This window comes from Pygocentrus nattereri, chromosome 11 (assembly GCF_015220715.1).
Source record: "Pygocentrus nattereri isolate fPygNat1 chromosome 11, fPygNat1.pri, whole genome shotgun sequence".
Classification (NCBI taxonomy): Eukaryota; Metazoa; Chordata; class Actinopteri; order Characiformes; family Serrasalmidae; genus Pygocentrus; species Pygocentrus nattereri.
In genome coordinates, this window is record NC_051221.1 from 28,953,135 (window position 1) to 28,978,912 (window position 25,778).

The following is a 25,778-nucleotide window of genomic DNA, read 5'->3' on the forward strand; positions in this document are numbered from 1 at the left end:
TGCTCCTTTTTTGCCCGTTTAGACTAAGTGGTTTAATCTTTTTCTATCGGTGTGATGCATGGTTGGCTGTGAAACTGCCCTGGCGCTTAATAATGGTAATGACTACATTTCCCTACATCTCCTTCATTAAATCAGAAGGGCCATAAGATTCCTCGCCTGCTCAACACATCCATCAATCGCTAGTGCTTGACTAGCAGCACATTTCACTGTGAAAGTTGGCAAACCTCAAAAAAAGTTAATATTTCCCACGATCCTAAACATTGATTTTGTCACATAGAAGAGTTGAAAGCACTTATGGTTTAGACTTTGTACTCTTAAGTTTTAGTTAACAGTGTAGTATTAGCAGTTACCATTTCTCCTTGTCTCTTGTTGAATTTGTCATGTTATATGTAAATAACGGCACGTTTTAGAAATGACATATTGTGAAAATCGTATGAAATCCTTGCTGCAGGCTTATATATGCATTTCCAATCAAGAGCATTGTGAACAGGGTAGCTGAAAAAAAATTACCTGAAATATAGTCTTAATCATAAGGCATTTTTTGGAAAACAAAGACAATGACACTCTGGGCATCAGTCATTGTTCACATCCATTTGATTTATGGGTTTATTATAGGTTATTTTGACACAAATAAGGCACATTCACTGCATTTTTACATAAAATAAAATTTTAACTGACATACAAAAATAATTACTATTTTTTCGGACTGGTTATGCAGCAATTTAATTAGAAACAACCCAAGAAACCAAATTTGAGTTACATTCTGTGGCAAATGAATTCTTGACATCTACTGCTTTAAACCACAAGAGCCTGTTTCTGTAATCCACATCAGACCTTAATCTGAGAAACACTTGTAACCATTCTTACGTCCAGGGTCAGGATTACTGTGCATCAGAAGGAAGCATAAAACTACACCAAAATCTTATGGGTGAACTATTTTATAATTACCTTTTAAGACTAGGTGAACATAGTAAGCTTTGTCATAGTTAAAGTGCATGTCTAAAATACAACAGTGGTCCAGAACAGTTTCCTGTACATTTTGTATGTATTGTGTCTAGATGCATAAATGAGGGTCATCATTTCAACATTTAACTCAATCAAGACCATGAAGAATAAAGAAAGCTCATGGAATCTACACCTTCAATAATTTTTTTTAATTCTACATTCCACAGTCATTCAAAATAACTATGTTGTAAGGAAAATCCAATTAGAAGTCAGAGTTGGGAAAAAGCTGAAATCTAAGGAATGGCTAAAAGAAATTAAGTTACTAGATCTGTGGGAAACGAGTAACAAAGTCATTTTCAGTGACTCACAACCACACAAGGTCAGTTTCAAGCTTCTACAAGTTTTACCTAAGCTGTTTAAACTTAAATACAAGTGGTTTGATAATTTACTATCAAACAATGGAATAATAAACTAGAACATGTGAGCTTTGACTAAAATTAAATGACAAAAAAAAACAGTAGAGGTTATGCCTAACCATCCCTTTTTTATGATGCTCTGATATGATTTTCCAAAAGATAAAAGTGCTGGTAAAATGAAATTGCAGGTTAAATAAATTCTAAAAAGCTATTTCAGTATCATTGCAACGTACAGTCTTCCTTCAGTATGTTTTATTTCATGCTACACTTTTGATTTTGAGTCCACATTCAATCCAAATTAGCTATACAAGTCACAATAGCTAGGCTTCCAATCTCCCTTTATGTGACAAAAATACTAAGCCAGCAGAATCAAGAGTTCCTACATCCATTCCCCTAAACCTCCAACAGTCTGTTGTTGGCTCCATTTCACATTCACCTGAACTGAATGACCTTAAATCGCGAGCTTTTAGAAGACAGTTCAGCTTTTATAAAGTCTGAGCTAAAACAGCTGTTGCAGTCAGCAGAAGGCTGTTGGGATGAGTTTAAATAACACTGACTAAAGCAAACCCATGCTGAAGTTAGGTGTTCCAAAAGCACAGCTGAATGCAAAGGTCTCATGTGATCTTGATGTAACATCAGGTGTGTCCATTCTGAAGAGAAGTCTCAGAGGGTCCTCAGAGCACAACACTATCCATCTCTGTGAAAGCAGTATCCGAGTTCTTCCTGATGTGCTGCAGCTCCTCTTCTTCCTCTGTGCACGCCAGCCCGATCTCCACAGACTCCCCATTAACCTGCTCAAGTTCAGGTGAGGAGATAGGAGAGGGCACACTAAAGCCAGAGGGGTCTCCAGGACCATTAACACCACCATCAACAATCTTGCCTGTAGAGGAGGTGCAGTCTGTGTGCTCCAGCACATGCGGCGTGCTGTGGGCCAGATCCTGATGGATGGTGTGGCAGCGGGTAAGGCTTTTGGCCTGGTTTTGTGGGCCCTGCTGGCAGGATGTGTAGGCCTGTTCAGGAGAATGGGTGAATGGGCCACAACCGTCGACTGTCTCTCCTCTCTGTAGACGCCTCCTATCACTCTGACCATCTGAAGCCTGTGATCCACACACAAGAGAAAACAAACTACCTCAGATACAAACGTATGGCCACAGTGTGATAAATAACTGGATAACATGAGTGGTTAATTGCTAACTTAATGGAAAAACAAGTACCTTGCTTGGAAAGTCTGTGGAGGCAAATGTTTCATCTTGTGGAAATGATTTCTTCATCTGTTGTTTCCTGTATAAAATACATAACATGTCAGAATTCAAAACAACTGAAAAGCACAAGTTAATCTTCTGCAGCAGGTTTTAACTGATTTGACCATCAAATAATATTGCATAGTAGGGTTCTTGACTATTAGATCAGAAATCCTTGCAGATTTTCTGCATGCTTTCTTATAGTTTGCCTTCCACTGTTTGCATATTTTGTCACTCTGCAATAAACCTGCTTTCACAAGGATATTTTGCCATTCTGCACAATCCAACTCATCAGACAAGTTAGGACAGTAATTTTTAAAATTTAAAACCCATACATCCTTATGCTGTGCCACAAACAGCTCAAAACCTACCTGTGTGAAAACGGGTCTCTCTCGCGCCGTCGCCTGTCAGGGGCCTTGTGTGGCTTCATCCTCTGGACAAGTAAGGGTGCTACATAAAGACAAATGTGCATAAACACATTAACAATGCATGTAGAGTATTTTGCCATCTCTATACACAAGTGGGTGTAAACAGGTGTTGAGTTCTTACTTTTGCCTGGCATGCAGAGCTGTTTAACTAGATCAGCTTCAGGAGTGGGGACACAAGCTTTCTGTAGAATCTTCAAAATCCCAGTGTTCTGAAAACAAAGCATTATTTTTCACATTTAGAATTGTTACCCTGAAGTATCATTTATTTTCAGGCACTGTTACTACAACACTGCTTCTTTAATTACATTTCAATCAAACTAGCATTAATGACATTAGCTGATCATACAGCCAATTAGAAAACAAAGCATGCAGCAACTAGTATTTCTATTGCTGCGTCAACAAAAGAATACAACTCTAAATTAGGGATATTCCAAATTTTCAAAAAATTATATTGTTCAGCCAAAAGTGATTTTGACAGATTTAAAAATAAAGTAGGAAAATAAGCCTGTCAAATAATTTTAAATGGCAATGATTATGAGAAATAGTGATTATAACTGTTTCTGGTTCCTTTGCTCTCCTGCACTGTTCAAACTGTTTAAGTGGGACTAATTTATTATTTCTGTGAGGGACATTAGACAGGCAATTTGTAATCACTCTTTATGCTGAGTATCAAATGCCAAAGAACATCTCCATTATAGGCTTGATACCACTTACAGCATGAGATTTCCCTTAATACATGGAATACACCAAAACAACAGAGGCAAAAACAAGTCCTGGCTAGCACATCAACACCACTGTTTTAGAAATGAAAACATTCTAAAACAACAGTGCCAAAGTGCAAAGTACAACTAAAAGTAATGGAATTCACTGCCTTGGATCACTGACCATTTTCTGCTGACAAGAACACTAGATTTTGTAGCACATACTATAACCTAAATACTGTTATTATTTTCTTAATTTTATGTAAACTACTACAATTATTTTAAACTTTATTTCAGCTTTTGGTTTCAGATTTTAGTGGAGCATGTCCTGAATTTCCACCAAGGATTTTCATTTCAGTGCATCTCTACTGGAAAAGTGAGCCAGGTGAGGGGATTTCAAAAGGTACCTTGCTGGCAATCTCCTGAGCACAGTCGAGGGGGGTCCTTTGCCTCTTGTTTCTGAGGTGCGTAAAGGCCCCGGCCTGCAGCAAGAGCTCCACCAGAGCCTGGTGCCCCCCCCTCACAGCTTCATGAATGGCTGTGTTGCCCTGGTTATTAGCCAGGTTTACTGAAGCACCACTCTAGAAGAAAGCCAAAACAATGAACAATAGGAGAAAAAGATTTGAATCAACCTCCTGACATACTACAGAATAAAGTTTGTGCATGTAGTGAAACTATGAGAATACCTCAATGAGGACTGCCACTGTCTGCACATGTCCCTTTAGACAGGCTTGGATCAGAGGAGTGTTCCCAAACTGATCTCTTTTATTAAGCTTGGCATTGCATTCCACAAGAGAGGTCACCACCTACACAGAGGATTTAAAAGGTACTGGTATTAGTACTAATGCTGTAAATCAACCCTAAGCCCCAGAGTTCTTCACAAATTCATGTCCTACATCAGTTACAGCTCAGATGACTTTTTCTGCATTTTAGCCACCGGTCAACATAGAACCAGAGCTTTAGGTTGCTGATTTTTTTTTTTTTTTAAGTATTTAAATGTGGACTAAAAAATTACTGAAAAAGATGTAACTAACTGTCCAAATGAATAGCCTGATTGCATAAAGCAGAGTTTGTGGTTAGAAAACGCCCTGGGCTGTACATAGTTACCTGTATGTGGCTGTTCTGGCAGGCCAGGTGGAGGGGGGTGGCACTCTGGCCGTTACGGGCATTAATGTTTGCTCCATGGCGAATAAGCAAAGAGACTAACGCTGTGTGTCCGTGCAGTGCTGCCACATGCAGTGGAGTAAAACCATCCACGCTGCTACTGTTCACACCCAGCCCATCCGGTTGGAGAGCAGATAATTTCTGGAGACATGCATACAAACTGTGTTATAAGACTGGATATTAAATCTAGATACAGTTACATGAATAGCAAGTAATAAAAACTAATGATATGAATATCTGCTCATGTTCACACCTTTTGCGTAGGTTCGCAGTTTGGACACTGGCACAAAGGGTGGCACAATTCTGTCTTATCAGGTATCTCAGCTTTCTCATCTTCCTCTGGCTCCTCATCTGCCCACTCCAACAGGTAGCGCACCTGAAAGAGCAACACAGGCAGTATGTCCACACAAACATCAATGAGAACACAACCCCTATTCCAATTAAGTTGGGACGTTGTATAAAACATAAATAAATACAGAATACGATGATTTGCAAATCCTTTTGAACCTATATTCAATTGAGTACACTACAAAGACAAGATATTTAATGTTCAAATGGATAAACTTTATTTTGAACTTGATGCCTGCAACACGTTCCAAAGAAGTTGGGACGGGGCAACAAAAGACTGGGAAAGTTGAGGAATACTCAAAAAACACCTGTTTGGAACATTCCACAGGTGAACAGGTTAATTGGAAACAGGTGAGTGTCATGATTGGGTATAAAGGGCGCATCCCTGAAAGGCTCAGTCGTTCACAAGCAAGGATGGGGTGAGGTTCACCACTTTGTGAACAACTGCGTGAACAAATAGTCCAACAGTTTAAGAACATTTCTCAACATTCAACTGCAAGGAATTTAGGGATTTCATCATCTACAGTCCATAATATCATCAAAAAATTCAGAGAATCTGGAGAAATCTCTGCAAGTAAGCAGCAAGGCAGAAAACCAACACTGAATGCCTGTGACCTTCGATCCCTCAGGTGGCACTGCATTAAAACCAACATCATTCTGTAACGGATTTTGCCACATGGGCTCAGGAACACTTCAGAAAACCACTGTCAGTGAACACAGTTCATCGCTCCATCTACAAGTGCAAGTTAAAGCTCTGCCATGCAAAGCGAAAGCCATAGATCAACAACACCCAGAAACGCCACCGGCTTCTCTGGGCCCGAGCTCATCTGAGATGGACTGACAAAGTGGAAAAGTGTCCTGTGGTCTGAGTGAGTGAGTCCACAACTGTTTTTGGAAATCATGGATGCCGTGTCCTCAGGGCCAAAGAGGAAAAGGACTGTTCAGATTGTTATCAGCGCAAAGTTGAAAAGCCAGCATCTCTGATGGTATGGGGGTATGTTAGTGCCCATTGCATGGGTAAGTGGCACATCTGTGAAGGCACCATTAATGCTGAAAGGTACATACAGGTTTTGGAGTAACATATGCTGCCATCCAAGCAATGTCTTTTTCAGGGACGTCCCTGCTTATTTCAGCAAGACAACGCCAAGCCACATTCTGCACGTGTTACAACAGCATGGCTTCGTAGTAAAAGAGCGCGGGTACTAGACTGGCCTGCCTGCAGTCCAGACCTGTCTGCCATTGAAAATGTGTGGCGCATTATGAAGTGTAAATGGAGACCCCGGACTACTGAGCAACTGAAGTTGTACATCAAGTAAGAATGGGAAAGAATTCCACCAACAAAGCTGCAACAATTAGTGTCCTCAGTTCCCAAACGCTTATTGAGTGTTGTTAAAAGGAAAGGTGATGCAACACAGTGGTAAACATGGCCCTGTCCCAACTTCTTTGGAGCATGTTGCAGGCATCAAATTCAAAATGAGTGAATATTTGCATAAAACAATAAAGTTTATCTGTTGAACATTAAATATCTTGTCTTTGTAGTGTATTCAATTGAATATAGGTTGAAAAGGATTTGCAAATCATCGTGTTGTTTTTATCTATGTTTTAAACAACGTCCCAACCTCATTGGAATTGGGGTTGTTTTTTTAAGAATGTGGGTAAGGCTAAAAGATCCTTACATCAAAAAAGACAATGTGTTAGACATTACATTTGTTTGACGTCCCAGAATTATATGTATGCAAGTAATGCATGTGAAATAACAGCTCACCATTTCAACATCTCTGTCTGCCACTGCCCGCAGTAGCTTCTCCACCTGCCATTAGAAGAACAGGATATTAGAGTAAAGAGAGACACGCAGATCACAACGTAAATTCATCCTACGGTCCAAGAGGGGTGTTGCTCTTACCTCCTTGTGGCGGGCATTGTCACTTTCTGGACGGGTCTCCACAGAGAGAAAAGAGCAAGTACTGGATACAGAGGATCGTCGACTGCTGCAATCAGAGGGCTGTGGGGAATGGCTGGGAGACTAAAGAAAAAGAGAACAACTTAAATAAAGTAAAATACTTTTAAGCAAAATTATGTAATCTGATAAACTTGGTGTTGCATCAAAACTAAAACTGTACTATATTATTTCAGTTTTACACCTTGCTTTACCTCAAAACTGTTCTCCTTTTTACTATACCCATTGTGTGTGCGCTCCAGTAAGGACAGAATCTACATCAAGAAAAAGAAAAAGATTACTACCACACTACCTGATCAACGATGCACACTACATTATGGAAAAAGAAACAGCTAAACAAGAGTTGGCTACAACACATAGTACTCACAGAAAATATTTCAAAGAACTGGCCTATCACAATTATTGCATGATCGCTTGATTGCAATCATTTAAGTTGAGTACAATTATTCTCTACAGCTGTTAACTTTCCCAATTATATTTTTACATTGAAGAATGTGAATTGGGTGCATTTTTAAGTCGCCATGAGGCAAATGTAAATTAAAACAGAAAACATTAGACAGAAAATACTTATTAAGTCACAGCAATGAAAGTTCTGACTAGTGCTACAACACCTTTAGAGGGCAGTGGTGAGTAATTATTGTTTAATTGACATGTTAACATTTTTTGGGGGCAGTGTAAAGTTGGTTTATTTGAGCTTGAGCTGTGTCTGTTTTCACTTAGGAGCTACTGATGAATAACCTTGCCTTGTAAGACAGCTAATCAGTCAATCTGGCCACTTTAGGCACAAACGTCCTAGTTTCATTAAATAAACGAAGACAGACAAGTAATCTTAATTATTCTTAATTATGATCATCAGGTCTATAAATAAGTGTTTTAAAAATGTGTTCTCTCTAACTGGATGTGATACCATCAAAAACAGCCTGTTCAAATAAATTTGAAGGACGTTGAAGTTGGAAGTAAAATTTTTCTTTAAATTCTTTTCTTTTAATCAGATTTGTGTCCATGGCAATTATAAACAGCTGCAAAGGTTCTCACTATGAGGCTTAACTGTGTGAAGCCTGACCTTAGAGTTGAGTGCGCAGTGCAGAGGTGTCTGATTGGCCTTGTTGTGTATGAGAGTGGAGGCACCGTTCTCCAGCAGAGATTCTATGATACCCTCGTAACCCCAGCGTGCTGCAATGTGCAGGGCTGTGTCACCCTTATCATTCTGCACGTTCAGTCGGCACATGTGCAAGTCATAGTAAACGAGCGCCTTCACACACTGAGAAACAAAAATACATACATGCATGTTAACAAAAGGGTCCCTCAAAGCTTTTCTGTATGGCTTTGAATGGTTGATGTCTTATGGTAATGATGATCTGGTTTTAAAACCCCAATCAGGAATTGCTGAGAGCATCACTTCCACTGAAATGTAGGCGCAAATTTGGTTTATCAGTTGCCACAATTCCTAATCGCAGCTTTAAAGATGAGCACTAGAACTGAGCTATAAGATGTAGGCCTCTTGTGATTTACTATCCAAGTCACTCACATCCTCGTGGCCATACATGCAGGCCAGGTGCAAAGGAGTGTTTCCATTGTTGTCCTGAGCTTCTGTGTTCGCCTTATAGTGCAACAGCAGCAGCTACAGGGACAAGAGAGGGGATGGATAATGAAAGAGACCGCTTTCTACAGCCATTTTAGGTAGCAATGACAGAATTTCTAAAAATGGCATGGAGGTGCATCAAAGGTATACTAAAACAGAATACCCACTGTGACTCCCTGGTAGCCCTTCTGGCAGGAGAGATGCAGGGGTGTGAGGCCGTGGTAGTCTGTGGCATTCACTGGAGCTCCCTTTGACACCAAGAGGTCAATCAACATAGACTGACCTAAGATGACAAACACATAATTTACATATTAATCATCCTAGTCCCTGATGCTGGGAGTAAACAGCTATGATGCTTAAAACATTAAGGACTGACTGAAACAAGGGATCAACTGAATCAATCATTCACTTTTATCTATTTTCTATAGGAAGAGACAAGACAGAATGAAATATAAAGAATGTCACTACAAACAGTGTATAAGTAGGAATGAAGAATATCGAGTTTTAGCTAACCACATATAGCAGCAACATGAAGAGGAGTGTAGCCACGGTCATCCCGGGAATACGGAGTGACTATGGAAGGGTCATTGAGTCTCCTGGATGAGCAGCAGAATGAAGAAAATAATAAATAAATGCATGGGTTAAAGAACAAACACATCCCTACCCTAGAATAAGCATCCTGCAATCAAGATTCATCGCATACTAATACAAATTGAGAAAAATAAGTGCAAATACTACAGCTATACTGCATGATACAATTAAGCAATTAAATTAACCTACCATGCTCTGTAATATGTATACAAATGCAAGCCCAGCTGTCCTCAATTTTGAATAAAACAGGAAAAAAAAAATGGTACAGTCTATACAGATGGTCTACAGAAATGTGGAGAAAAGTTAATCAGATAAGTCATCCTTTACCATGTGCGTGAGTGCTTGCGGGGTGTATGTCAAGAGAACAGTACAGTTAAGATACATCATTTTTTAAAAATATGAAAATTATGGAAATCCAGCATAATCAAATAGTGGCCCATGGGTCCGATTCTGCCAAAGAGAAAGTGTTTTCTGGCACAAAACCCATCCTGCAAACCGTTATTTGAGTTAAAAATATGTATGAGGTAATGTGTCGGGGGGATAAGATTGGGGCCTGCCAATGAGCTAAAGTTCTCTGCAAGAAATTGGCCTGAGATCAAATCAGTTTGATGACCCCTGATCCAAGTATTATACTACGGCCTTAACCAGATCTTAGTCCAACTGAACATCTGTTATATTTTAGGCCAACATGTTAGACAGCACTCTCTACCACCATCATTAATACACCAAGTAGAGAATATACAATACAAATACAATAAAATTGGTGTTCAATCTCTCCAGTACAGCTCCACTGACATGTAGTATTCAACCTAAAGCATACTGAAGCAATTTTGACAGCTTGTGGTGGACCATCACTTTCTAAAACGCTTTACATTGGTTCCTACTTTGTTACCCATCTGTACACAGACTTTCATTCCAAAATATCCATTTGTAATAATCTTGCACATAAAACAATTTGTATGACATTGTTATTTCTTAATTAAAGGTGATATTAATCGTAAAACAGCATTAATATTTCTTGCAAGTGTTAAGCCCATTCCCAACACCTTACAGAATTTTTTTTTTAAAGTTGTCTAGAATTAATTTTGGAATGAAACCTTTAACATGTAAATGCCCTGCATATATATTGTACATCTTCATATATCTTCATATTATGCAGTACCTTTAGTTAGTAGTTAATAGTCAAAAGTTGCAATAAAAATACTTCTTGCAGGTTTACAAGTAACATTGAAAGAGAAAATACTTGTAATTAGTGCAAAATGTGAAAGTTTTTAACTATGATTATGTGCTTACTGCATAAGTTTGTGTGTGTGTGCACGTGTGAGAGACAGAGCAACTGACCCAGACACACGAAGGTCACATGCATCACAGGAGCAGAGTGGGTGGCACATTTTCTTTCTGTCTTCTTCACTCTCACCTTCACTCAGCAAGCGCTGCACCTCTGCCTCATTGCCATTCGCTATGTGCTGCATTCACATGCCATACACACACAAATACACAAAATAAAATGATACTGTAAAGGAATATGCACACATCTGTGTTCCAGTCCTTCGGATTCAAAACTGCACATTGGCTTCTGGGGTTAAAGTCACTTTAGATAAACAATTTAAATGATTGTAGCCTGTTTTATAAACAGCCACACCTTTCTAAGGCACTGACTGGATTTAAATAAACCAATCAATCATTCTTACAGTGCTAACAGTAAGGAATATTAGTAAGTAAGTCAGGTATAATTGTTTGCCTGTCCTTTGCTCAACTTAAACATGCACTTCAGTACCATGGATCTTCAGTTTCATTTCACGATGTGACGTACACTCTTTGCTTTAGACATGTCTACAGAGTTTGAAGGAATTTGTTAATACAAGACTCATTAAGTTCCAACTATGTGCAGCCACATAAATCACCCAAGTGAAATAGTTCCAGTGGTAAGAATGCATGCTCTACTCCCAGATTCCACCCCTCAATGTTTCAGAGATGAAGTGGTATGACATGGCATGCAGACCAACTGACCAACACAGACACTTCCTCTTTTTCCAAAATGCACTATTCTCCATTATTCAACCTCAAGCCTAATGTCTTTCATAAATAACACGGGCAGGGACGATCAGTGCTGTCAGATTTTAGTTGCTTTCTTGCTAGCCATGAGACTATCTTGCATCCTTTTATCTCTTTTAGCTCTTACCAACAAGAAAAGCCAGCCAAGATTTACTTCCGTTCCATCTCTTCCTGGGCCACTCTGCCCTTTACTCTTCCTTGCTTCCTTCGGCCTCTGCCACGCCCATGCCGAGAATACTGAGCTACTTCTTATAGCCAGCTAAAGCTGTAGCTGTTGGGTGACGTGGTGCTGTAAAGCATTAAATAGTTCTCGAGAGAGGTTTCATGCCCACTTCTATAGCATTGATTTGTTTAGAACCTTCTAATGCTAAGTCTGTCCCCACCCAAATAAGTCTACACTCCCACCCACATTTAGCCCTAAATCTCATGGCTGTCGTACAACATTCTATTTATGACTAGAATGACTGGGTACTTCTGGCTCTGTGTGACTACGCCTTCCTGATAAGAAAAAAAATTGATTTGTCCAAATTCTTATTGGGCCATGTGTTTAATCAAGTTTTTATAGCATAATACCATCATTTTTACCAACTATATAATTCATTTCTTTCTGTTCTATTTCAAAGAGAACAAGGAACTGCAGTGATTCTCACCTCAAATAAACAGTCTATGGGCGTAGAAGAATTCTGAGAAAGAAGGTTCATTTTCTGCCTGAAGAACAGCTTGTCTTTTAGCTCCCCTGATCCCTACACAGCAGAATACATTTCATATTACACATCAACACTTAAGACATGAACAAAAGGCACAACAGGCAAAAGAGAGAGAAAAAAATACATAAATCTACAAGATAATCATGACTTCAGGTTAAGTGGGAAATATGATGGCCTCTCATTCCTAGCAAAAAGAAAAAAACAGCAAGATGCCATCTAATACAGAATTGTGTGAAAATACAATGACTACATTCTCTCATGACTATGAAGTTAGCACGTGTTTCACATATTGTGTCAAATATTATATCATAATAACAACAAAATTAAACCATAACAAATATTTAGTGCGTTGCAAAGCATTTGCACGCTCCCAAAACACGTGCCATCCCATTCGGAAGGCAGCTGCTTTCTAAGGTGCTTTACTTTGACCAAATCTGAAGGAAGAATTGCATGTATCCTTGTCAGTGAAGGCAAGTCCACAATACTGTTCACCTGCCAAGAGTTCCTTCGCTTCCATTGCTTGGTTTCCAAGCAAGTACCGCCTTTTTAAGGTCATGCCACAGCATCTCAATCGGATTCAGGTCAGGACTTTGACTAGGCCACTCCAAAGTCTTAATTTTGTTTTTCTTAAGCCATTCAGAGGTGGACTTGCTGGTATGCTTTGGATCATTGTCCTGCTGCAGAACCCAAGTGCGCTTCAGCTTGAGGTCACAAACAGATGGCCGGATATTCTCCTTCAGGATTTTTTTTGGTAGACAGCAGAATTCATGGTTTACCACAGCAAATCTTCCAGGTCCTGAAGCAGCAAAACAGCCCCAGACCATCATACTACCACCACCATATTTTACTATTAGTATGATTTTCCTTTTCTGAAATGCTGTGTTTCTTCTACGCCAGATGTAAATGGGACATACATCTTCCAAAAAGCTCAACTTTTGTCTCCTCAGTCCCCAGAGTATTCTCCCAAAAGTCTTGGGGATCATCAAGATGATTTCTGGCAAAACTGAGACGAGCCCTTGTTATTTTTGCTCAGCAGTGGTTTTTGTCTTGGAACTCTGCCATGCAAGCCATTTTTGCCCAGTCTCTTTCTTATGGTGGAGTCTTGAACGCTGACCTTAACTGAGGCAAGTGAGGCCTGCAGTTCTTTGGATGTTGTTGGTGTTTTTTGTGACCTCTTGGATGAGTGGTCACTGCGCTCTTGGGGTAATTTTGGTCGGCTGGCCACTCTTGGGAAGGTTCACCACTGTTCCATGTTTTCGCCATTTGTGAATAATGGCTCTCACTGTGGTTCGCTGGAGTCCCAAAGCTTTAGAAATGGCTTTATAACCTTTTCTAGACTGATAGATCTCAATTACTTTGTTTCTCGTTTTTTCCTGAATTTCTTTGGATCGCAGAATGATGTCTAGCTTTTGAGGATCTTTTGGTCTAGTTCACTTTGTCAGGCAGGTCCTATTTACGTGATTTTGTGATTGAGAACAGGTGTGTTAGCAATCAGGCCTGGGTGTGGCTAGGGAAATTGAACTCAGCTTTCCCAAGATGTGATAAACCAGAGTTAATTTATGTTTTAAGCGGGAGTAGTCAGTCACTTTTTTTACACAGGTCCCTGTAGGTTTGGATTTGTTTTTCCCTTAATAATAAAGACCTTCATTTATAAACTATATTTTGTGTTTACTTGTGTTATCTTTGTCAAATATTTAAAATTGTCTGGTGACAAACATGCAAAAGACGAAGAAATCAGGAAAGGGCCAAACACTTTCACACCACACGTGGAATCCCTTTATCTGAGTGCAATTTGTACAAAATTAAATGTAACATTACTGTTTATCCTTTGTGTGTTAGAAATAAAGCAGCTTCACTAAGGTGGATGAGGACGGAATGAACTGAAATGATTTATAAACTTATAGTCACGATTATCTGTATTTATCTGGGCTGCTGAGTCAAGTATATAACAATAGATATGACTCCTTAAATCAGCCTGTTCTTCATATACAAATTTCCACAGCAGTGCCAGTGCAGAAAAACAGCTGCTGCAGATTCAGAGCCGTCGTTTTACATTGAGATGATCCACCTCTAGTCGGAGATGAGTGTAAATTAACGAGTGACTGCGAGTGAACAGATAAAACATGAACAGGGCAGTGAACATTATGACGTATAATGGCTCTAAAGTGCTGTCCATAATGCGATGCCTACTAAGGTTCCTTTCCGGTTAAAATGCTGCCCAATGAGAGAGCTGCCTTCAAAGGCAGTGACTAGTTAAGTAGCTGCCTTCAGAGTGGAACACACTAATTGACTCTCTCAGTGTAGACGCCATCATGAACAACTCAACGTTCTGGAATTCTATGGGCAACATACACTACATTGAAAATATGAACTTGAGTGATGTCCCATTCTTAATCCACTGGGTTTAATATGATGTTGGCCCACCCTTTGCAGCTATAACAGCTTCAACTCTTCTGGGAAGGCTTTCCACAAGGTTTAGGAGTGTGTTTATGGGAATTTTTGACCATTCTTCCAGAAGCGCATTTATGAGGTAAGACACTGATGTTGGTCGAGAAGGCCTGGTTCGCAGTCTTCGCTCTAATTCACCCCAAAGGTGTTCTGTCGGGTGGAGGTCAGGACTCTGTGCAGGCCAGTCAAGTTCTTCCACACCAAACTCGCTCATCCATGTCTCTATAGACCTTGCTTTTTTACACTGGTGCGCAGTCATGTTAGAACAGGGGGGACCATCCCCAAACTGTTCCCACAAAGTTGAGAGCATGAAATTATCCAAAATCTCTTGGTCTGCTGAAGCATTAAGAGTTCCTTTCACTGGAACTAAAGGGCCGAGCCCAACTCCTGAAAAACACCACACCATAATCCCCCCTCCACCAAACTTTACACTTGGCACAATGCAGTCAGACAAGTACCGTTCTCCTGGCAACAGCCAAACCCAGACTTGTCCATCAGATTTCCAGATGGAGAAGCGTGATTCGCCACTCCAGAGAGCACGTCTCCACTATTCTAGAGTCCAGTGGCAGTGCTTTACACCACTGCATTTGACCACTGCATTTGATGCTTGGCCATGGAAATCCATTCCATAAAGCTCCCCACACTGTTCTTGAGCTAATCTGAAGGCCACATGAAGTTTGGAGGTCTGTAGTGATTGACTCTGCAGAAAGTTGGCGACCACTATGCACCTAAGCATCCACTGATCCTGCTCTGTCATTTTACATGGCCTACCACTTTGTGGCTGAGTTGCTATCATTCCCAATCACTTCCACAATTGTGACCCATTCTTTCACAAATATTTGTAGGAGCAGTCTACATGCCTAGGTGCTTGGTTTTATACACATGTGGTCATGGAAGTGATTGGAACACATGAATTCAGTGATTTGGATGGGTGAGTGAATACTTTTGGCAATATAGTGTATTCTATACCTTTTCACCCAGCCAAGGATGAAAGCAGTTGTATTGAAAGAGCCCAGCTGCACTGATAGCTAGATGAGAAGCCTACGATTTATTTTTAGTGAACTAATGTCAGGGCCAAATGCTTGTGCTTTCTTCTCTCACTCACTGTGGGATCTTGACTGAGGTTGCCTTGGCTGATGTACTCCACAGCAGCTTCAAATGAGGTCAGGCAGTAACTCAGGTCATCCTTGGCAGAGTTGCAGAAATGGAAGTGTTTTATGTAACTAAGATTTGCCATCCTGAGAAAAGTGAAGATACATTTACAAAATGAGTTCCATCATGGTCTCACTGCATTAATTAATTAATTGATCAATTAATTATGAACATTTGACGGGCTTCTGCAACAAAAAACCTTTGCTGCTTATGCCCAGCTAAAAAAAAAAAACAATGACTGCCTGGTTAACTGCTATACTCACCAATTCGGAATCTCTGTTTTCACCAGCAGATAGAGAATAACTGAAAGAAGATCATCTGCACATACTGCCTCCAAGGTAACTGAGAGAGAGCAAGAGAGAGAGACATTACATAAAACAGAAAAACTCTAATGAGGACTGTTGTGATTGTGGGAAAAGAAAAAAAGACACTGACTAAAATCTGTGTTCTTGATACTGTCAGTGGTTATTATGGCCTAACAAATATAAAAAAAATATATCGTTATCAATACATGCTGAATTTTTTCTACCAATCATTTCCACATTTTTATTTATATTTTAGATTTATTTTAGTTAAACATTGCTTTACTGACTGTTATACCTGTCAGTTAGATATGTATACATAAATGCACACACTTTCAATTAAAATTTGTTTTATAGTATTTTATTAAATTGTGAAGTTATGTTTTTTGTTATTATACGTTTTTATCAGTCTTATTTAAAAACTCTTAATCCAATTACTTTCAAAATCATCTGTGTATTATTGTATTATTATACAAACATAACTGATTGTGACACTAAAAATAATAAACTATTGTACTGCTTAAATATACTCAGGCCTCAATTTGTGCAAATGTGCTCCATTACACTGCCTACTAGGGTCCAGTTTGTCTGTCTTTCTACACACTGTCTGTCTCTGTGTGCTTCATAAGTCTTAAATTGGTTCATTTGCAGTTTGGCAAACAGTCATTAAGACAGGATTGCTCTACTTTACACATACAGGGGAGTGTTGTTGCCCTGCCAGCAGAGTGTGTATTTCAATAAGGACCATTTGAGGTTAAACAGTGTGCAAAGTGTTCTGTGGGTAGGCATGCCAGCTAATCTGGTTACAAGAGTTGTACATGGGGAAATGGTGGAACGGAGAGCTGAAGAGAGCTTTGTCTATGAGAACACATACTGCAGATGACCCTTGACATGCAGCGCAAACTGAAATGTGCAGGGCAGCAACACATCCTTCTTAAAGAATAAACAATAACGACTTTGCTTTTGAACAAAGTTATAATGCATCCATCCTAATTACCTCCTTAAGAGCTCCTGAAAGATCAGACAAAGCCTGTACAATTAACGTGAACAAGTTTCACAAGCATACATCTGTCCACCAAGAGCCATGATAAACTTGCAACAGGAACCCAGAATACCTCATTTTGCAAGTGAGAGTCTGCCCAATTTTTTTGTACCTTACAGCTAGCAGAATTTCTCTGGGCTTAGATGCAGTAAAATAGAAAATAAAATGCACCATGTTTATTGGGCCCAGTGTGAGGCCAGTGCAGATAGTACTAAATTACACCTTTTTAGTTAGTATTGACAAGCAAATTTTGTGACGTTAGCATGTCTTAAACATCACATTAAGTGAAATTTTACAACTCATCTATACATATGTATATGGTTTTTATCTCCAAATTAAAAAACTGTCATCCACACGAACACCACCAAACAACTCAAGAACGATTACATGAGTGTATCAACCAAAAAATATTTTATGTCAAATGCCTCAAAAAAAACAAAAGCATTCAAATTTGACCAAATATAGAGCGTGAAGCAGATATTTTCTTGTGTCAGTGGCATGCAAACACAACTGTTTTTTTCTGCTTGTTTGTTGTGTTAACAATCATGACTGCAGTTTGCGTTACCATGCAGTAACATATCTTTAGAATCATCAAGATATATTTATCTTGTTTTCAAAGGGGTGTTGGTACAACTGAGTGCAGTACATTCTAATACCTAACATTCTAAAAAACTATTTAGTAAAACTAAATAACCGTTATACTAAGGGCATGTTTTCAAATATATCCACACAGTGTTTAAACAACCTAAAAGAGGCAAAAGTTCCAGTCAGAAATAAAATGGACTAAAATGTCTATGGGAAATATCTGCTGACAAATGGACCCTTAGCCTGAGAGTATTCCAAATGAATCATGGCTTCAGGAGTGTGTGACCATATATGGAAAATTAGGACGTAAGCTTCAGTTTCTGGTTATATACAGAAAGCAACACACCTGTGCGGCTGGGCGACTGCATAATGGTGAGGGTGACCTTCCTGAGGCACAGCAGTTTCTGCTGAGGGGATGTGCAGCGGTTGAGCTGATTTAATTCCCTCTTTGCACGAGGAATATTTATACTACATACAGAGAGCATGTGAAAGCACAAGAGAAGAAAAGAAAATGTGAGACAGCGCAAGAGTGAAATATCCTAACGTCATTTTGGACTGTACTTCACAGTGTAAAATAAAAAAATAAAAAAAGTGAAAGCTACTCTTAAAAAGAAGGTCACCTGAATTCTGACTTAACACCAAGATCTTTCTGCTGCAGATCCTGCAGTCCTCTTGCGGTTTTATTGAATGCAGCATCCTAAAAATACATTAAAAATACATGTACATCATCAACAATACAGCAACATTAGATATAACACAATGAAGAAATGAGTGCAAATGCTCTCCCATCAAAAAGGGGAAAAAACTAAAATCAGTACCTGGCTTGCTTCAAGAGTTCCCACGTAACTAAAGAGAAAATCATGGATACCATGATGTATGTACATCTGCCAAAAGAAAATAACAGTGTGAGGAACTGGCACTCAATTCTCAAACATACACCAAAACACAAGGCATCATCTCTACATCTTGCTCTCTGCATGCAGTCCTAATGTATGCAGCTTTTTAAAGCTGCTGGCACACAGCTCACCTCCACTGCTTGTTTGAGAAGAGTCATCTGAAGCTCCTGCTTAGTCAGCATCTTCTGAAATTCAGTACATTCACCTAATCAGCTCACAGCACTAGACACCATCACAGACTCAGCAGCAGGAGGTCTTTTATTGCACTGAATAATCTTACACTTGGCACAGACTGAGCTCTACTTACCAGACGGGAATCTCTAAGCAAACACTGAAGACACTTTGTGTACAGTCCATGTACAGTATCCTGGAGAAGACAACAGCACATGTTTGCTCCAACTACACACTAAGCATACAAAAAAGCAGAAAGAGTAGCAAGGTGAAGAGAGTTTTCTCACTATGTGATAGCGGAGACCCTTCCTTTCCTGCTCTTTGAAAGAGTTACAAAATGCAGCAATGAACTTATCCAGTTTCTCAGCATGGCGGCCCAGAAATTCCTTCGCCTCCTCCACATTCTTCAGGCAGTAGAGAGCAGGGACAGGGCTCAGCTCCACTGATAAACAAGCGTTTCACAAAGAACAGGCCTGAATGAACTTCAGAAGCCATGAGCTACTCCTTTGTCTAGAACAATCTTACGCTTAGCCTGGCGACGCTACTGTGAGGCCTTCTGAGTACAGTTTTAGCAGGGTGGCCGGACAGAGTTTCAAAATAAAATTCAGTGCTTTCTAATAGCTTTTTAAGACCCTTACACAGCAAAAATAATACTGTCACCACATGACAATGCAAGTAAATGCACATATGACAAGTAGTAAAGCATGTTTGACTTAATCAGTTCTGCCATTTTCTAGCCCATCAGCAGTCAGTTTATGACCACAGAACTGCTGTTGGCTGAATATTTTTGGTTGAGAAACTATTTGGAATTGCTTTAATATATACAATGACTCACTTCAGCAAGGTCCTCAGGTATAATATAATTAGTATGGACTACTTTTTTGCCCCAGATCCAATCTGAGCTAATATCAAGTCTGACCTGATCTTACTGTTTTTTGTGTTTATAGATTGAACAATCACATAATTGAGTTACAATAACTTAGGATGAAATGTAATAGTGCAGTAAAATCTTACCTTACAGTACTGCATGCCGGCCTACTTTATCTTGATTCATTGTACTATGTGTATAAGGTGAGATTCTAGACTGATGTGTTGTTGTTCTGGCCTACCTCATCAAAACAACCATTTTATAGTGCGTTTAATATTGATTATGATCCTATTTGACTGACCAGTGACTTTAAAATGTTATATTGTTAAAGAATATGTGCTACCCGTCAACCTCCAAGCACTAGTAGTATTGTGTGATTAAGGAAGACCTATCTAGTGGAGGGAACCAGATGTCACTAAATTAAGAGGGGGGGAAAAAAAGAGAAAAAAAATGCTACTGTAGAGTGATATTCACTCTAAACTGCACACTTCCACCTTTGTTTTTCTTTTTGTTCTGTTTTTATACATTTATATCAAAAATGATAGTGCCTTGAATGTGCATGATTTTGTAACACTCTTGACATGCACAGTATAACATGGGAGTTTCACCTGGGCTCGGCTCGCAGTCAACGGGCCGAGAGATGCACAGGATACTGTAGGCTTGCTCCTTCTCATTGTAGAAGGTTTCCTCAAACAAAATTGACACAAAGCCACAGTTCAAAAAACCTGAGCCCAAGTGCACTTGGTTATTCTCTATGGACACCTCCTGAAAGACATGAGAGAACACTGCTTCAGAGAACGTTGACACACACTGCCGTTGACTGTTTAGATTAGATGTGCATGTATGTACAAACCTTCCCATCAGCTGTCTGGTAGCCCTGTTCTGCAGGGAGGAGAATATAGCTCTCAAGTTTTGCTCCTGTGTATGAACCAGCTGATAAACTCCCACGACATGGAACCAAGATCTACAGCACACATACAGAATAACAAGGGTCAAATTCAATTAGTTTTTCAAGGTTGAAATTAAAAAAAAAAAAAAAAAAAATGACAAAACATCTTTAGTTTTATGAGAATTACTCAGACAAGAAACATGGGTTGTCAAAATTTTACAGCAACACCTGTGTCACAACCTAACGCACCAGTGACCCACACCATTTCCTGTCTGTACAAAAGTCTCACATCAGCTTCCTTACAAAGAGAGAAGCGTGAGCATGGTTAATAGTACATTCTACTTTACATGTTCAGACTTCTACACTCAGACAAAAAAAAAACATTTTTCATGTACAAAGATATTGCAGAGAGACTTTCAGCAGCACTAATATGAATGTTTCCATATTAAAGTATATAGCCTTCTCTGAAAGAATGACAAATCATTATTAGAAAACAGATTTTTATCCTCTGACGTATGAAAGAAGGATCTGTCCTTCCACACAGACCCTCCCATTGATTTTGTTTGGCACTGCAGCAGTCACATGGCAAAAACTGAACCAGTTATCATCATCATCATCTCTTAGTCCATTTGGCCTAAGGGCCAAAATTACACATTTCTTTTTTGTATGTCAACTACAAGAGTCATATGGCAAAAAAAAAAAAGTCAGTCATAAAATCAGTTCTTTACACAGTGAGTGAGTAAACTGAGCTTCTTGAATCCTACACCAATTTTCAAAACGTTCAATTCAAATATATAATACAAACTTCTGACACTTGATCAAGTTTGACAATAATCCCACCAACCAAAATCAGCATATACACATTGCAGGGTGCCATCTTAAAACCCAGATCCCTTTCATTTCTGTGAAAGAAGAATGTGAATGGCTTACAATGCCATGCAGTTCTGCCACTCTGCTGCACAGATCTGGCCTCTGTTTCTCCAATGCCAGGTAAAAGGGATTCTTCAGAATGTTCTCATCATACATAGCCATATGGACCCGACACTCTAACTCCTACAAAGGAGAGAGAAAGGGAGGTAAGAAAAGTGAGGGAGGGAGAACATGAGAGAGTAACAGTGCAGTCAAAAAAAGTTAAAAGAATTAAAAATGGGCCAGTGACAAGAAGAGAGAAAAAAACTGTAGAGAGAAGCTTGTGGCAAATCAGATTAGTCCAATTAGCTCACAATAATAAGTTCTGGATGGCTGATCAGAGATACAACTGAGGTATGCTTTTGGACATGTTATGTAGTGCGGTCAGACTCATATTAGAAATCACAGACGATTATAATTATAGCTTACATGGCTTGATGACAATATAAACCAAGTCATGTTCAAAGTTAACTCTAAACAAACGTTTCTCTTCTGAGGTGCCACCTTGACGCTCAGAACTCTGGGCCTTCAGCCAGGGTTAATGGGCTAATGGGTGCTAATGCAGTCTAGGTAAACAAGCCCTAAAGAGACAGGACACGCTCTGCCTCTCTGTATCTTAACAACATGCTACACCAGACAACAGAGATCAGTCTTCTGTTCCTCCTTCTCTCTCCAGCCAGCTGCTCCTCAGCTGAGCTCCCAGGGAAATGAAATTAACTTTCAAAACTCCGCTACTGATGGAAGTTCTGCTAACGGCTAATTAGGAAGTCTGGTAAACACCACCACAACAAACAGCTCCTAGAGCATTATAGTTGGGCAAAAATAACTCAATACTTAGACATTTTCTCAATACAGAATATGTATTATGACATCTAGTTATTTGAGGTATAATGAAGTGGAACAGGCAATAAAAAACCAGTAGTGCCACATGTAAATAATATTATGAAAAACTATAAGCACAACAAATATCTGTGAATATTTCACATACTGCGCTGCACTAAATCCAATTAAGCAGTACATCTGATGCTCCCTTAGTTATGAAACAAATAAATAGTTATATAAATATCACTATATTGGCCACCAGTAAACAGTAGGTAAGTTTTACAACTATACACGTACTCTTACCTGGTGTAACATCTTGTTGCCACATTACTTGACAAAGACAGACTGAATCTTTGCACAACAGGATTGATCAACTTGCACTGCACCACAGTAAGCTGAAAGCAGGCGGTTTTTTAGCCAATAATATTTCCTACTGTACACAGGGCTGCTTTAATGAAACAGAGATTAATCCTCGCTCTGAGCTAAAAAGGTTTATAATGGATAATCACCATTTTAGTCCAAATCAAGGCTTGAGTTACATCTGTGAAAATCAAACTTCAGCCACCCAGAAGAAATATTTCAACCAAAAGCAGGCAGTAACAGTGAAGTCTCAACAGCAGCTTTTTGGATAAAGCATGAGACGCGGGAGACATCCCCTGTTCTTAAGGACATATAAACCTCATCAATAGAGACTGTACTCATTAGCATACTTACTGGTTTATGGCGATTAAAGAGAGCTTGCGATACAGAGAACAATCTCATCTTCAGGCCCCTAATGTGACGGATCAAAAAAGAGAGAGCCATCGGGGAAAGCGCTTGACATTCCAGTCTAGGTCATAGCGAAAGGCAACTCACACAAACCCTCAAGGGTGGTAAATGCCCAAGCCTTAGCACAAGACAGGGGCCTCCCCTCATCCCCAAAGTGCATCAGAGGGATGCTGAGAGTCTGAGGAATGTGAACTACACCATGTGATCTGTTCCACTAAGCCAGAACCGATTGGGTTGGGGGAAAATCACACACTTATGATGCTGGAAGACAAGCGTTCCAACAAGCGAGGAAAGCTCTTCTTCAGTGGGCACTGATAGGCTTAATCCTTATAGACTGATTCCATTAATTTAAACTAATTTCATAAAAATAATAATAATAATAATAATAATAAGATATGTTTATTTGTAGGTAGGTAGTATGCACAGTGAAATAAAAACCATCATGAATGAAGTTATTACAGCAAAAAAGAAGCAACAGAAAATGATAATGTGGTAATCTTGAATACACAACACAGCTTAAAACAGCAGCATTTCCACTTGGCTGTGTCTCGTTATACTCAACATCAAATTTATCAAAGTGACATCCTTAATATTAGTTACCAACTATCAACTGCTATTAAATGAAATAATTAAAGTATCTCAAGAGACAGAGCACAAGGTAGAAAAAAAAACTTTTCTGTCTGATAAGACAACTCAGAAAATGATGCAGGTGATTAATCAGTGCCATGAAATGTTAGGAAATTAGACTACATGTTAACTAGGTCACTTGGTGTAAGGCTTATAAAAAAACCCATCATCTTCAGGCCTAGTTCACTCCAAGTCCTACTACTAGGTTTGAAAAGCCTTTCAGTGGTAATTACCCTGTACAGTTTAAATTATTTCAAGGTAAGTTAGATTTAATCTCTACTCAGAAAACAGGCACTTCATTCCACTTACAGCAGGTGCAGGGATATATATGGTCATGTGTCTTCGCTTCTAAACATCTGATATGATAGATGTCTAGTTAGATGTCGTATGCCTTCTTTTTTTTGAGTATAGTTTGGCCCACTAGAATGCAGGGGTCTTCAGGAGTCGCCCATAGGGCATTACATGATGGTTCGTTTACGCAGCACACCAGATTAAGACTTTTTAGCTACTTCAATTCTGCTTTACTGACACAGTGTACTTTGCAAGCACAGGTTAACAGAACGCATCCGTTGTGTGGCAGGAAACAAGTCTATGTGAGAGAGTTTGTGCCATCATCTCAAGTCACTTTACCTAAAAAACCGTACACAGACAGATTTGCAGGTGCTTTTAAAAAGCAGCCTCCTTTAATGAAATTCCTCTCCGCTGAAAGTGTGTCCAGTCTCGCAGCTTCACGGCGAGCTGGGGAGCTGATGATGTTGGGCTACACACCTGCAGAGTTAAGCAAGCTGGTACAGGCTGAGATCTCACTAGCACCGGACACTGCGCAAGAGGCGCCCAGCCTCTCGGACAATCCGACGTGGATGACCAGCCAGGGCTTGAATGTGAAAGCAGACGTCTATCTTACAGGCTACCATAAATCAAAATATAATACAGTGTGAACGCGCCAGATATCGAGTTTATTTGTTTATGTTTTCGTGCTAGGCGAGCTGGCTAGCTTAACTCGCTAGCTGACTAGCTGAGCTGGCTTAGCTGTCTGTTTTTCAGGCGAGTTTCCGTGCAGAGCTACGACAGGACCGGCGAAAGAGAATACAAAGTGTACAACACGCGTTACTAAAGATATCTGAGCAAGCTTACCTGGTTTATGCTGATCAGGTTTGCCTGGTAAACTGAACATTTATTCGAGCAGACAATAACTCAGCCTGAAAAAACATCAGCGACCCTCTGTCTGGCAGTGCTGCACTTCCCCAACTGCTGCCGGGCTGGATTGGCTGCTCACGGACCAATCAGAATCCAGATCCCTCCCAGCTGAGCGCACAAGTCCCGCCTCCCACAATAGGGAAATCTAAATCTAGGGACTGTGGGCTTGTTTCAGGGGAATTTTTCAAAGTTCCTCATTGTTCAGTGGTTGAGATGTAAACAAAATCAGAGCGTTTTAAATGTCAAGTGGCCTATTTGTAAAGAATCTTGCCGATTCAGGTTTCTTTACAGTGGAGGTGACAGGAACCAAATATGGCCCTACTATCCAAAGCCACCAGTGACCCTACATGTGTATTCCGAATTTATATATGTAATGTTGTCAATGATGATAAAACAGTAGAAAATCTGACATTTTTTTTTTGAGAACTGTTTTGTCTCACAACATACTTCCTGCATACGTCCACCATAAATGTATTCAAATAAATCAACTAAAATGTATTTTAGACCAAAGCTTCATCAGAAAACTCATGTAAAACTCATGTCGGTGTATTCATACCAATTTATGAAGTAATCTTCTGTGAGGGAGGTTTTGGAGTCATTAAGTCTTCAGACATCTGGTTCCTATCACCACCACTGTGAACAATTCTGACTCTGTAAGTTTCTCTAGAACAAAGCAGTCCATGCCAAACTTGGAACGACTCTGAATAATTTTGCTGACATGTCAACCACTTAATTATGCAGAAACTTTGAAAACTCGGTGAAAAATAAGGTAGACAATCATTGTATGACATTATGTAGCATTTGTTTTTATTTCTCGCACTACCGCACAAGAACTGTAGATGGAAAGCATCAGAGCATTTCCTGCACCTGGAGCCTATCCCAACGGTCATAGGGCAGAAGGCAGGATACACGCTGGACAGGTCGCCAGTCCATCACAGTCAATTAATGTAGCAATTAACTTAATTCT

General features: G+C 39.6%; 1 protein-coding gene across 2 annotated transcripts; it reads right to left on the reverse strand.

Annotated features, from left to right (window-relative positions):
- Nucleotides 1-576: 576 nt before the first annotated feature.
- On the reverse strand, nt 577-24,873 carry ankrd27 (ankyrin repeat domain 27 (VPS9 domain)). Of its 2 annotated transcripts, none has more exons than XM_017699434.2 (29): nt 24,749-24,873; nt 21,419-21,541; nt 20,453-20,563; nt 20,208-20,364; nt 19,019-19,173; nt 18,868-18,927; nt 18,692-18,742; nt 18,483-18,548; nt 18,285-18,361; nt 18,011-18,132; nt 15,999-16,077; nt 15,689-15,821; nt 12,079-12,171; nt 10,715-10,839; nt 9,296-9,378; nt 8,950-9,065; nt 8,729-8,821; nt 8,264-8,461; nt 7,395-7,454; nt 7,147-7,266; nt 7,009-7,053; nt 5,149-5,271; nt 4,839-5,036; nt 4,418-4,537; nt 4,139-4,312; nt 3,152-3,239; nt 2,974-3,052; nt 2,576-2,642; nt 577-2,458 (listed from the first exon to the last, which is right to left on the reverse strand). In XM_017699434.2, exons 2-29 carry the CDS (start codon nt 21,518-21,520, stop codon nt 2,036-2,038), a joined length of 3,318 nt encoding a protein of 1,105 aa, XP_017554923.2. In that variant the 5' UTR covers nt 21,521-21,541; nt 24,749-24,873; the 3' UTR covers nt 577-2,035. The 2 variants fall into 2 exon arrangements, with proteins under 2 accessions (XP_017554923.2, XP_017554922.2); XM_017699433.2 differs by having other exon boundaries at nt 18,692-18,745.
- Between the last annotated feature and the right edge of the window lie 905 nt (nt 24,874-25,778).

Bases quoted from the DNA above. Each gene is read 5' to 3' on its own strand.
- ankrd27 (XM_017699433.2), bottom strand. From the start codon at position 21,520: ATGGCTATGTATGATGAGAACATTCTGAAGAATCCCTTTTACCTGGCA. The intron at 18,549-18,691 runs GTGAGCTGTGTG...TTCTTTTGGCAG, and splicing joins TTCTCAAACAAGCAGTGGAG to ATGTACATACATCATGGTAT. The intron at 5,272-7,008 runs GTGAGCTGTTAT...TTGCTCTTTCAG, and splicing joins CAGACAGAGATGTTGAAATG to GTGCGCTACCTGTTGGAGTG.